Source organism: Diadema setosum, chromosome 11 (assembly GCF_964275005.1).
Source record: "Diadema setosum chromosome 11, eeDiaSeto1, whole genome shotgun sequence".
In the NCBI taxonomy this organism is placed as follows: Eukaryota; Metazoa; Echinodermata; class Echinoidea; order Diadematoida; family Diadematidae; genus Diadema; species Diadema setosum.
In genome coordinates, this window is record NC_092695.1 from 28,244,011 (window position 1) to 28,258,245 (window position 14,235).

Genomic DNA, 14,235 nt, shown 5'->3' on the forward strand with positions numbered 1-14,235 from the left:
TATCTCACTGGAATTTAATCCACTCATATAATAGCTCCAAAACATGCAGGTGAAGAACTTAATAGAGCATGATACATGTAAAGGCTGAAATTGGGCTTACTACATCTGATTTTATTTGGTCTCATGTGTAAATCAAATATTTATGGGCAACTTAATTTGACCATCACACGTGACAAAACATGAAGAAATTACAAGGAATCAAACTGGCATAATCACATGTGTTCCTCAAGGGGCTGGCAAAATTTGTCAGAATTATGACAGGCTACACTGTAGTTCAGAATTTTAAAAAGTACTGTTCTGGTAGTCAATGCGTGTTGTGTCATCATTTGTCATCCCATGATAAATTGATACACATCATACTGTTTCTACTTGAAGCGATATACCGGTATATGTCCATTAAGTTGGATGTCATTATGCATACTAATGCAAATATGCTCCAACATAATCTTAATGACTCTTTATGCAAGCAGCAAGCATACAAACAATCAAGGCGAGCATAACTGACAGGCACTACAAACATTGCAGCATTTTCTTTTTTTCTGGCTTGACATGAAAGTCTGAAACATCCTGCCCTACCTGGTCATGTTGAGCTGAGGTCTTCTTATCCCAGACCTCAATCACTGTGAAGTTATTTCTGGTTCTCTCCAGCAAGGATTGTGTCAACAGCACAGGAGAAACCTTTCACCAAAGAAATACAAACAAACAAACAAACTGAAACATAAGCAGGGCAAAAATTGAAGAAAGGACAAAGAATCGATCTGAAATAAGTACCTTCATCAAGGCCTGGCAAAATTTGTCAAAATTATGAGAGACTTTTCCTAGACTATTCTCCATCTAAGAGATTAACAGTCATCAAATAGATTTTAGTGTTTTGAGATTGGGGTTCACACTGAATGAAAAAGGGTCTACAGGTAATACTTACTTCTAAATTTCTGCATTCAAAATTGATCATATACCTGGCAATAAGGTTCAGTGTTTTTCAAAGCTGTATCAGTTTTACCCTAGACCATACAGTCAAATGTCAAGATTAATTTTCAACATGACATAATAACTCTGCATGAGATAAACAGAGACAGTTGTGTCTTTCTTTACTCTGTTATGATTTATTGCCTACTGCTTCACAGTGTTATACAATGTTAATATAACAAGAGGACACAGTCAAGTAAATATAATAAAGATGGTGCCCATGTTGCACGTAAACTACATCAATGGCAAAATATCTTTTGTAAGTGCATGTACTCACCTGGACATAGTCATAGCTGGGCTGAGTGGTGCCCCAACACACCTCAGACCTTGCTGCATCATCAGACCAGAACATTCTGCCCACCAAGTAGGTATTGTGCACCACTCTGTCTCTGCCACCTGCAGAAGCAGAACAAACTGTGATTAGGCTAGACCTTGAAAGGGGCATGAGGTTTTTGTGAGAGGGAGAGATCTGTCTGCCAGTCAGTCTGCAAAGTACACTGTACTCAGAACAAGGAATCATATGTGACTCAACATCTAATTCAATCTCTTGATATCATCATGATCAAGTTAAATATCTGCTATTTAACAGCTATTTTGGACTAGTTTTACATGGCAAGAGTGCCTTTTTCTGATTAGGATGTCTGAATGTCAAAATACTTTTCCTCTACTATCAAGAAAAATCAAGAAACAGGCAAATGGCAACAACCCCCCCCCCCCACCCAGGAAAACAACAAACAAACAAACAAATGTCCAAACACAACAACAGAGCTGTTGTTAACTTCATGTTTCCCACAAGACTATCATGTTAGACATAATTTGACTTAATCTCTACCCAAGATGACAAACCTGCATACAAAGCAATGACAAGAAAACAAAAACGACAACCCTCCAAATTAAAATGAAAAAGTTAAAAGAGAAGCCAGTTGAGGCATTTTACATGGTATCACTGCATTGCTACTGTAATCAAAAGACCCACCTAAGCTGTGGTGTCCTGCAAATACTGGGTAAGGGTGTGGTCTTGGAAAGGACTCCCTTGAATGAGGTGAGGGTGGGGCAGTGAGAATATGCCCCTCTCTGATGTACAGCAGAGAATGAAGTGTCAGGGCCTGGTAGGGAGACATCGAGGGGAACAAAAGTTAGTGACAAACAAACAAGCTAAAAAAAAAAAATGATTTTCACACTTTGTCTTTATTCCAGATTTACCTTGTTCTGTGTTTTCCTTTTACTTACCAGAATTATGAAAGAATACTTAATGAAAAATATCATGCTAACAAACGAGCTAAATTAATGATTTTCACACTTTGTCTTTATTCCAGATTTACCTTGCTATGTGCTTTCCTTTTTACATACCAGAATTATGAAAGAATACTTAATGAAATATATTATGCTAACCTTGCTTTAAAAAGCTGAAACAGTTACAATATAAATATGTTGAAATATATGGTAAATGATGATTGGATAAGCTACAGACACTTCCAGATTCTGAAAAAGGTACAGTTGTAACAAAATGTCAACACAAGAATCTGTGAAAGACAGCATGCAAATACAGGAACAAAATGCAGTCAAACCTGTGTATAGAGACCACACAAGACAGAAAAGGTAGTATTGGTGGGCAGGTGGCCTTTACAGAGAGGTGATGACTAAATTAAGTCTGACCCTAAATACAAGAATATGCCATTTTACCTCAAGGCACATAGATGACATGACATTCCATTCCTAGTGAACTAGTTTATACCATTAACATTGCTGTAAATGCTAGAAGAGATTATCATTGTTACTCTCATGTTGTTGTTTTTGTTGTTGTTGCAATGCAAGTCAAGGAATACACATCAACATACTTCATACTCATCCTTAGTTTTCGCTCCAGGGGCTTCTCTGCCGTCAGCTGCCTCATTCTCCACTGAAGGACTAACTCTGACTCTATCAGCAGCCACTGGTACACCTGAGGTTGAGATGAACAGATTACCCCAATACAATAGGTTATCTATTTGTCAACATTACTGTGGCAGTATACAACTTCCCTCATCTCCTCCCCCCCCCCCAAAAAAAAGGAGAAATATAGTAGAAAGAATATTTTTGTATTCTTTTCACACGTGCAAATCAAGGTGCGCCCATAGCGTTTGTTTGAACATTACGTTACTTTGAAAATGAAGTCTGCATGACTTTCCAACCATGGAACAACTCTGACTGTTACGGAACATCCATCAGCCATACACTTTGAAAACTAGGAAGGTGTTGATTGCTGCTGATGAAAAATGAGGGGGGGGGGGAGGAGGGTGCCACTAATTTTTTGGTGCAACCATTTTGTTTTTTTCTGTCTGAATCAAATCACTTGTTAATGAGACAATAGTCAGAGTTCAACTGGGTTACAGTAGCTAGGACAAAATCAGATATGGTTTTATCCTTTCAGACAAGTATCTGCAATAAGTTATATCATCTTTGCTGTGGGTATCGAATGTGATGGAAAACACAACACATCTAGGGCTATAAGACGTGTTCCATCTAGGACATGAGCAATGGTTACAACAATGGCATAGTGAGAGGTACAGTAGCAGTACTTTGACTCTTCAGGGTGGAAGTCATGATGTGTTTGAGTTTGGTCTGTTACAGTTTGTTATGTCAGTGCATGACACCGTATTACAAGCAAATCTGAGGAGCATAATGACATGAGGAAATTTATAAACTGCTTCCTGTGAAAAGGAAGCAAAGTCAATCTATCAGTGGTGCTTTGAGAGCAATCACATCATCAGCAAAGTCATTCGTTGCTGCCATTGCATCCACCTCATATAACAGTCCTCTGCCTACCTCTTGGCTGGGAATGAGAAGAGTCAACCCCTGGGTCTAGTGGCTCGGAGTCAGCCCCACCCCTCCCTGCACTGCTTCCTGACGGCTCCTCATGTAAGGAACTTGTCTGCCCTCGAAGACCACCGAGTCCTCCCACCCTGGGATCTGTGGACGGGAGAGGAACAATCTTGGCCCCCTGCATCTCGGCCACTCGTGTCTTAGCCAGCGCTGAGGAAAAATCCTTGCTGTCTGATGCCAGCTCCATGCTGACCTGGGGAAAAAAAAAAGGAGATAAAAAGAACTAAAATAACCATTTTCAAACATCTCAACCTAATTGATCATACCATGAAGACATCGGCTATGCAAAACCACCTGTAACAAGGTGTATACTTGTATACGTATACTTGTATACTTATATGACCATACATCTCTTCACATATATCAAATGCTTTTTTAATCATACTACATGTTAATACATACCCATTGATTTATTTTAATAGGAGAATTTAACAAATCGACAAGACCCTCTGTCTATATTAGGTTTCAGTAATGTAATCAAATCAAATCCAGCAACAAGATAGAAAGAAAAGAAGAAATGTGATATGCAGATGCACAATAGCAGGTCTCTTTCTTTAGATATGCTGGGAACTCCAGAATGTTTGTGTAGGCTTGAGCAAAACATACAATCAACATAGAACTCTCTCTCTCATTCCATCTTTAACTTGATTGTGATGTTGTGACATATCATAAGCACACTTGCATTAAAAAAGAATACATCTCAATCATAGTCTAGCCATAGTATGACCAATCCGCGATAACTGAATGACTCACTGAAATGGTTCCCAGGACTCGTCCATGATGTCCCGTGCTTGGGGGGCTTGCACCTCTGGTAGCCTGTTTGTCTTTCACCTGCAGTTCGGCCAGGCGCACAAGATCTGGGCTCTGCAAGACTAACCGCAGCGGAATACTGGACACGCCCAGGAGATTCGGCTGCAACAGAAGGGATGAATACACATACCAGTACATCAGAGTGGATGTCACCACATTTGCTTACTGATTCATTAAATGGAGAACATATTGGACACTGCCTCCCCCTAGCAGAAACTAGAGCACGCACTTTAGTGCACGCATGCAAATCTAAAAAAAAATGTGCAGCTTGAACTCCCAAATTCATCGACCCCACCTGCCAAAATATTGAAAATCCTTCATAAAATCCATACGAATCCCCAGATCACTACCAAAATTTATTCGTCAGTTCCTTGTGTCATTCTGAACCTTTGCTGTAAGTTTCATCCAAATCTGTTCACTACTTGTTGAGTTATTTTGCACACGGACAAACAAACAAACAAACAAACAAATGCCAATGAAAACATATCCTCCTCCCTTGACGGAGTTAAAAAAAGGAAGAGACTGCCTACGTGCATATCCCCAGCTGTCTTGGAGAAGACTTTGAAGACCAGGAGTTGCTTCCACCACCTGTCCACCGCCTGACCGTCGAACTGGACGGGAAACACAGACCGGTGGCCAAACAAAACTTCCTTCCCGCTGGATGACACCTTCTTAGAGACCACCCGCATCAGTTCTGTTGCCATGGCGCCTGGACCGGTGCTCCTGGCTGAGGAAGCTTGACTGACAGGAAACTGGTACTCCACAAAGTATGTTCTAAAGAATATACATAGCAAACCAGACATGTAAATATGTCGTAGCTACAATAATTACAGGAACGAAAGCAAGAGATTTCAGTTTTACTTCTCTATACATTAACCTGTTGAAGGTTAGTCCCAAGTATACTCGGGCAGGTGTCTATGGGAAATGTGTTATAGAAGAATCAGCGCGTCGTCAATGAGTTAAAACATAAGACAGAAGTATTCGCCTTTGCTCTTGGGAAAAAGACAAACAAAGACTGGTCCTTTTAGATACTGAAAAATGGGAAATTTTCGTACAACTCGCATGACATACAAATAGTGTGAAAATAAAAGCATGCTAATATTTTTGCCTGCTATATGTACGTGTACTTTGATTCCAAGGAATTAGGAACATGGTTTAATTCCAGTTACCTGGCTGAGAACGTTCATGGATATTACAGGAAGTCTAATCCAAAAATGGTTGTAGAATTTAATGACAATTTTGATCCTAAGCTTAATCAATATTTCACAGCTGTTGAAAGACAGCCACAATGAGAAAGTTCAAATGAATGTAAACAGAATCTCCATATTTTGGTCTGTCCAACTGCAGTTTTGTGTTGTTGTGTCTACACTTACATTTTTCTTTGGGTCTCTGGCCTGGGGGGTTTCCCCTCTGGTCTTCCCTGCTTCTTCTGGCCAGCTCTCTTATCAATCCTGACCGGTATGCGGCTGACTGGTGCTGATTTCAGGGTCATCTTGTCGATGGTCACCCTGGCGACATGGACGCGCCCCAGCAACGTCAGTCTCTGCACACTCAGGCCCGACGCAGGATCGCTGGCACCTGAGGGTGGGGATGGGCGGGGGTTGCCATGGAAGGAAAGGTTGAGAGACAGAATGAGCTGACAATGAAATGAGAAGATGGTGAATGAGACTCAAGGATGTCACAAATGATCATAACAGCACTGTATTTTGCATGATTCAGATTCTGAAGTCTCCTATCTTTGATGAATATTGAACAGGAGACTGCTAGTGGTTGGCATACAGTCAAGTATCCTAGTTTCACCACTTCAAGGACACATGAGAATGTATCATTTTATACCTTTGTGAAGTGTCCCGTCTTTGATGAACATTATCAGGTGACTGTCACTGGTTGGCATACAATCAAGTATCCTACAATTTCATCATATAGGGACATGAAAAGTAAGTTTCTTTACCTCTGCCTGCTCTTTTTAACACACAAAACACTAAAATTTAGTGCCTCTTTGGAGGATGAGAAACAAAGGAGGACACTACTTACATCATTTCAACATCATTGTTGGGATGACAAATGCATTCGTTGTGGCAAGATTATCTAAATGGATGTCTTTTGCTTAGCTCATGAGACTATGACAGAAACAGACATTTTTCATCAAGTATCCCACACATCCAAGAAGACATGAAATCCATACAGACATTACGTACAGATGCACTTTGAGATTTCTACCCTGCTTTTCACTTAGCAACGTACGTGGTGACTTCTGATGGCGAGAATCTTCAGACGACATCATGGAGGTTGACTCCGAGGTCCTGGACTCACTCAAGGACTGATGTGTGTCCCTCCCTCCTTCCCCATCATCCTCCTCCTCCTCCTCCTCCTCTGCCTGGTGTGATCTTCCAGGAGGATGATGAGGAGCATCGTCTTGTCCGTCCGCATCAAGGTAGCTGTTGCTGTCCACATCTTCATCCCTCTGTCTGCCTTGAGAGGAATCCAAGCTCCTCCTTAGTCTGCGTGATGCTTTGGTGGAGGCTTTCCTCTTCTGCAGACAAAAATAAAGAGACAATTATTTTAAAAGGAGTGTCCCGCAACTATGTGAAATAAACTCTTGTTTCTGTCAGTATATAATTCTCAGCACTGCGCTGTTGCTGATAAAACCATGCCATGAACTAATTAACTAACAGATTTTTCAGTGGCCATGTCGGAAAGGCGGCTACTTTTATCAACAAGAGAGCAGTTTCATTCACAAGCCACACAGGCATACTTTACTTCACTACATTTCTGAGAGTGCCTGTAGTTCAGGCACATTCAACACATACATAAAAGCTGTTTAGAAAGTTTTACCAGCCATGCCAATGATATCAGTAGCAATGTCATCAAACACTCATTAAAATATACTTGCAGTAAGTGGCTGGTCAAGCAAATTAATATAACAAAACAAAAAAATTGCAAAGCTTGAGAATTCACCCTCTGAGGAGATGACTCGTCACTGGTGTCAGAGTTCAGGAGGTCACTCAGATTTTCTTCACTGCTGCTGCCCTGTATAAAGTATTCACAGATTGAAGGGGAGAAGATGTGGTAAGTTTTAACTGACATAATGGGTATATACACAGATGAATTGATGGATAGAACATAATAAACCTTCTTTGAGGTTTGTTATGCTACACATAAAGGTAGCTGATGATTCTCTCTACTGCTGCTGCTCTGTATAATGACCTTTTGTGGTTCAAAGATTAAGACAATCGACCATCAATCCCCTTGTCCACTGGATGCAGTGGCTGTGAGTCATTGGCCCTGTGGTCAGTTGCTTTATATAAGTATTCAATGCTTCCCTGGTGGTCACGTAAAACAAATGAATTTCAAATCAAATCAAATCTAGGCATTCATGGACAGAAAAGGAGCAGGTGTTTTAAACTAAGATAGACAGATAGGATATATGGGGAGATGAACTGATGTATACATCGTATGTACATTTCTTCTAATACCTTTACAGCTCTTTGTTCCTACTAAGGATTTGGAAATATTTTCTTCCAGATAAATGTGTACCATGTCAGAGGAGAGATGGCAGCATCCTACATGCATCTGAGATGTGAAAAATTTTGATTCTGACACAAAGAAAAGTTATATACCTAGCAACACCTGTATGAGTCTCCATCCTTTAAATCAAACAACCAACCAACCAAACAAACAAACAAAAACACCCCCGCAAAAAAAAACAACACCCTCAACAACAAAAACAACATCACCACACACATACACACACACACACACACACACACACACACACACACACACACACAAGCACAATAAGTATATGCAAGATTTCAAGTTTCCCCCAGGCACTGATTAGTCATTAGCAGGGCGTATCAGGGCAATTATTCCCCCCCCCCCCCCCCCCCCCCCCCCCGGACAATTACCCCCTGGCTAAATATTGGTTATTAGAGTAAAAATTAGGGTTAGGTTAGGTTTAGGGTTAGAGTTTGGGTTAGAGTTAGAGTTAGGATTAGGTTCAGGATTAGGATTAGGGCTAGGGTCAGGGGAAGGGTCTGGGGTAATTGTCCAGGGGGTAATTGCCTTAGAAGCTAGCAAGGGAGATGCATGATGGTCTTACCACTCCCTTGTAGAAGAGTTCCTCCAGGATGGAGTTGTCATGGAGAGGGTCCTCCTCCTCACTGAAGTCAACATCACTGTGAGAAGACGGGCTGGTGGGAGGAGAGAGACCAGACTGTGGGAGAGAGGAGTGAGACGAGAGAGGGGGGAGGGAGAAATTCATACCAGAGGAAAAAAAATTCAATAAATGTAAACTGGTATAAAGAACAGTAACTTGCAGACATTTGCTGTCTTTGGCATGAGTGCTATTAGGAGAGAGGTGTGGATGTGCTATTTCAGAGTGGTTCACTGTGAGAACTGAGCACTCAAGTCTGCAAACACGTACACACATGTAAATTGGGGAGGTTTCATAGGGCAAATCAGAGAGATACTTCCATATTACATGCCTCTCCATATGTGACACATTCTGTGTAAAAACAAGGCATATTTTCCATACTTGGTGCTACAAAATTCACTACTGTCTTTAAAAGCAACTACAACAAAACAGAATAATGAAATAACGACAAACAATCAAACAAATCTCGTGGACAGCCCATTGCTGTTATTACAAACACAGGATTACAAGTGTACAGTATCTCGAAGCAAGTTCCTGATTAAGTTTCTACCTCTGATTATGCTCTCAATAGGCCCGTTCACAAACAACGAAAATCGAAATTTCAATCGCGATCCAAATTTCGATTTTTTTTTTCGATCCGTTCATACACAGGGAAAAATCGCACTTCGCAGCAAGGAAAGAACGATCAGTTGCCAAACTGCGCATGCGCGAATCTTGCATGACCGAAGACTGACCCCGCAGTCCAAATAGAGTTTCGCACGCGCTACGAACGATGGGACAAAAAATACCGATTTCCGAATCTCGATCGCGCTCACACACACGACGCTTGGCAAAATAATCGCGATTATTCTGAAAAATCGCACTAATAGTGCGAGTTGGATCGCGATAAGGATCGCGGTAATTAGTGAGATTTTTCTGTCCACACTGGAAAAAATTTCGAAATTTTGATCGCGATAAGAAAATCGATTTTTAAATCGCACTTTTTCCCTTGTGTGTGAACGGGCCTAATGTTGCAGTGTTTTGGTCTTCTTTCTGGCAAAGTTTCCTACCTGCACAGCTTTCAGCCTCTTCAGGTCATTGGCACTCATCACATCTCCTACCAGTAACTCCACTGCCCGGCTCTCCAAGTCTGCGTCCGCATCCTCCTGGTTGCCCTGGGCAACGGACAGGTCAGTATCCCTCACGGGAATGTCATCCCTGCCCCCATGAAGGAGCTCCCTGAATAGATCCCCCGTGGATCGTTTCCTGACCGGGAGTAAAGTGTTGGAATTGATGCTGTTATTTATCTTGCTTGCTACTGCTCAACAAAAATCATTTGTATCCAACTTTTAAGCTGAAATCTCAAATGCAGCCATTGCCTACAATGCGTAGAGTTGTGGGTGACTATTGCTGATTCTGCATAATCATCTTGTGATTGCCTTGTGCTACAATGTCAGATCATTTGACAACTGTGGAACTGTGGAGCTGTTAGATTTCCAGACATCTCTTTGTGGACCAAGCAAATAAGAATTTGAAAGACGCATCTACTACTTTACATCATTCTCATCACTGTAGTGTATATCATGCTATCAACAAGAGACGTACGTTGTAGTTAGACATAAATCTAATGAGTTGAAAACATACATACTGATATCAAAAAAAAAAAAAAAAAAGAAAAAAACTCTTTTTGCTTCTATGATGTGACAATTGCTCTGGCTTTGAATGAATTACATGTACGTGTTGGAAATGCCCTGAAGCATCCGTTTCTCTAATTCAAATTCAAAGAAACTAGAAACTTGTGAGAAAAAGACCATTCCCATGATGATACATAAAAAAAAAAAAATAATGTGGGTCATCATCAACCAAAGTGTAGTGCAATTTGCAACCTTGCATCACAAACCAACAAAAAGTTGCCGAAAGGTCTTTTAATCAAGGTCAAATTTTTTAGACGTAAATTACAGCTTTAGAAATGTATAAATTTGTCCAAATGGGAGGTTCCCAGTCCATTGAGAATTGAGAGACCAAAAATTCACCCTGTCTTAATTTTCTTTTGACATAAGGGCTTTTGAATGTAAGGTCTGGTGAATTGTTCTCTCCTACATTTTATCTTTAAAATGGTAATTCAAAACCTAAAAGTAACCAAGGGGTTAGCAGGTTAATTGGTTGAATGGTTCACTACACACATTCTACATATGATTATCCAGACATATCAATATTACAAAACTCCTTTTTAGGTCTGATTTTTGTGGATTTTAATATGACGTACCTATGGTACGTCACATTTAAGACTCGTACCTGGTGTGTGCTTTCGGTAGCATCTCCGCAGCAGTTGTTTGTCCAGCAGGAATGGGATTGCTCGCTAATGTTCTGGCCCTCGAGTGGTGACCTAATTCTTCCTTGATCATGGCATTTCTGAGCCTGCTGCCCCTATCGAGCAGGGCAGAGATGAGGTCTGGCCCCAGTCTGTCTGGCTGAGAGTGGTGTGGCTGGCTGGGAGGCTGAGTATTACTGGAGCTCGGCAGGGTAGACAGAGGAATTCTCACTGCATCTGCAATCACAGAGTGAAATAGAATGTTAGTACTGAGCATCAGGAGATAGTCAACTACAATTTGAACAGTTTGGAAAAAAAAAAAGATAATGGTTGACTCTCAAGTGCAACAAGCTTTACAAGATGACTGGAGATAGTTAATTACAATTTGAACAGTTTAAACATGAAAGAAGTTGAAGTCTGAGCGCAACCTGCCTACTGAATGATCTAAACTATTTGTAACTACAATTGAACAGTTTTATGAAGAAAGAAGTAATCATGAAACTAGCTCTGCAGTATGGATAAATTGGTTTCTGGAGAAGTCTGCAACACATGACATCAACACCACATCATAGATAAGGATTAGTAAGAATGGAATCAAAGTTTTAACCAACTAATCTCTTAAAGTTGAATGACATTTGAAAAATCATGTTTGTAATGATTTCAAATGAGTTCAACATTTTAGCATGTTATCACAAGTTTTTGCTAGGTGAAAGCAGTCACCGTAAGTATAAATTTTGCTTCATATGTACAATGATTCATATAAGCTGTGACATGAATGACAAATTTCAAAATTTACATGGTGTATTCTCCTGAGAAATTTGACCAGAGTCTAGAATCTCTAACTTGGCTGTAACACTTGTGTAGCACCACAAAGTACAAAACTGTATGTAATTATTTGACAAGAATAGTTGTTCTTTGTGTTTTTGTTTTAAGCTGTATTCATGGCACCTTGTTTACCTCTGGGGTGGGTTTCCCTCTCCTTCCAAGATTTTTCAGGTCCAGTGTGCCGATGACCGAGTGAGAATGGGTGGGATCTATCAGCAAAGCTGGAGTCAGACACCATATCCCTGGACACTGCATCTGAGTGGACCTACGATGAAAAGTGACAGAAAAACATTAATCAGCTGCAGAATAGCTGATGAAATTTATACAGCGTGCAAGTCATTGCACAGAAGTTATGCCTGTGAAACTGTGCATGAATCGAGAGCTATACCTCAGTACAGGGTTGAAAAACAGCAGAGTACTTGTGGGTGATTTGTGACACAGAAAACCACATCTCCAAAGATAATAATGATGATGCTTAATTCATTCATTCTTCCACATCTTTCCTCTCAATCCTAGACTCTTTACGTATGAAACTTGCCTGTGCTTTCTTATACTGGAATGACTAAATGAGGGCAAATAGTGAAACACTGCTTCACTGGTTGAATTTTGCCAACTTCCCATTTGCACCTACGATAAGAAGCCTGTTTCTGTCAGGGGAAAGTAATGTTTGCAGTTTTTTTCTCTTTGTTCGTTTGTTTGGTTGTGTGTTTTAGTTTTCTTTTTTCTTGGGGGGGGGGGGGGGGAGGAGAAGGGCAGGAGATGGATTATCCAAGACCACTTCATTGTTGTTTTATGCAAAATTACTTTTATTGCCCTGGAAGGTGATTTTTTTCCATGGCCTAACCTTAGAGGCAGCTGATGTGGTAGGCTCCTCAGCTGAGCTGGAGGTGGGGAACGTCTTCTTCTGTCTCCTGGCTGACTGGGTAGAATCGTGTGAAGACGAGAGACGATGAGACATCCCCGACTGGACGCTACCACGTTCGGCAGTGCTGGAAGGCGCCAAGGCACTTGCGTCTGTCGTTGGCAACGAGCTGGAACTGTCGTAAGAGGCTGGACGGTGAAAGCAGATGAGATATGCATGTGTGTGTGTGATTGATTGCGCAAGAGTGATTAAGCTGATTGGCTGTGTGATTTCATGTAATTTTGGCTCATGTAGGCATTTTTTTCCTTATTTCAAACGCAAAATGATGTCACAATCCAATTAGTTAAGATGCGATATGCATAATTCATCAAATCTTATGCGCAAACATTATCAATATCTAATGATCAAACTAAATAATTATCGATATATACAACTGAGTGGTACAAGCAGCCCAAGTGTCATAAATACAGTACTTGCATGAATTCTTTTATTGTCAATTATATGAAAGAAATTGTTCTAATAATGTAAAACAGCTTTGGAAAACTGAGCCAAAAAACATAAAGCAGAAGTACTGATGTACAAGGAAAAATACGATGAAATAATGCATACTTCTATAAGACACCAGATACTGCTCTTCTTACCGATGAGAGGTTCAAATATCATGGACACATGGACTTCACCAACTTTCTGGGAATCTCTGGTTGAAAACACTGGATACGTTCTGTGCAACGAAAGAGAGTGGAATTCACATTTCATAGTTGCATGAGAGATCTGAAAATAGAAGTAGGTAGGCATAAAAGCATTTGGCAGTTTTTATGACCTCAAAAGGTGAACAAGTACATTGTACACTGAAACACAGCAGCATACTAGCAGATATTGCTGTTTTATAACACTCCATTGCCTCTGAGTAACATCAGGTGAGCTAGCTGGCCACCATACTATCCAGGGCAATATCTTGGTGCTTGGGTGTATTTTAACCACACGACTGATAATTGATAGCAAGAGCAGGTGGCTTACCCGGAGACAGGCTGCTGCGGGCTTAAGACACTGATTTCATTGACCTGGGCTCTTCCGGAAAGAGTCATGGCGGCTCCTTGCAAGACGTCCAGACTGACACTTCCCATATGTAGCACAATGGAGTCAAGGATGTACTGTGAATATATCCCTTCTTTTTTTTTTTCTCATAGTGATGAAATTAGCATTGTTAGTATGTTATTCTGAAACATCTAAGAGATTTCAATGGATGGTGTCTTTTGGAGAACATTCTTACTTGATATCAATTCTTTTATAATTGTTGATAATCTTCTTGTTCACTGTCAGGTGACAAACAGACTCTTTGGCAATACGATTAGAATACATTTGGACACTATTGCATTCATTTCACTTTGGAACATTTTTTAACTCTGTTACCTAACTCCTTGCAGGCCCATTTAAAGATAAGCTGTTGTGGGGTGATTGCGTATT

At 40.6% G+C, this 14,235-nt stretch overlaps 1 protein-coding gene across 1 annotated transcript in view; it reads right to left on the minus strand.

Annotated features, from left to right (window-relative positions):
- Nucleotides 1–14,235, minus strand: part of LOC140235392 (C2 domain-containing protein 3-like) — a 55,640-nt gene that overhangs the window by 36,738 nt on the left and 4,667 nt on the right. The window contains 17 exon segments of the mRNA XM_072315419.1: nucleotides 577–678; nucleotides 1,244–1,362; nucleotides 1,943–2,072; nucleotides 2,805–2,908; nucleotides 3,772–4,021; nucleotides 4,582–4,740; nucleotides 5,169–5,412; nucleotides 6,012–6,216; nucleotides 6,883–7,171; nucleotides 7,597–7,668; nucleotides 8,741–8,854; nucleotides 9,844–10,039; nucleotides 11,069–11,321; nucleotides 12,042–12,174; nucleotides 12,754–12,959; nucleotides 13,413–13,492; nucleotides 13,789–13,897. Coding sequence (XP_072171520.1) covers nucleotides 577–678; nucleotides 1,244–1,362; nucleotides 1,943–2,072; nucleotides 2,805–2,908; nucleotides 3,772–4,021; nucleotides 4,582–4,740; nucleotides 5,169–5,412; nucleotides 6,012–6,216; nucleotides 6,883–7,171; nucleotides 7,597–7,668; nucleotides 8,741–8,854; nucleotides 9,844–10,039; nucleotides 11,069–11,321; nucleotides 12,042–12,174; nucleotides 12,754–12,959; nucleotides 13,413–13,492; nucleotides 13,789–13,897 — 2,765 coding nt within the window.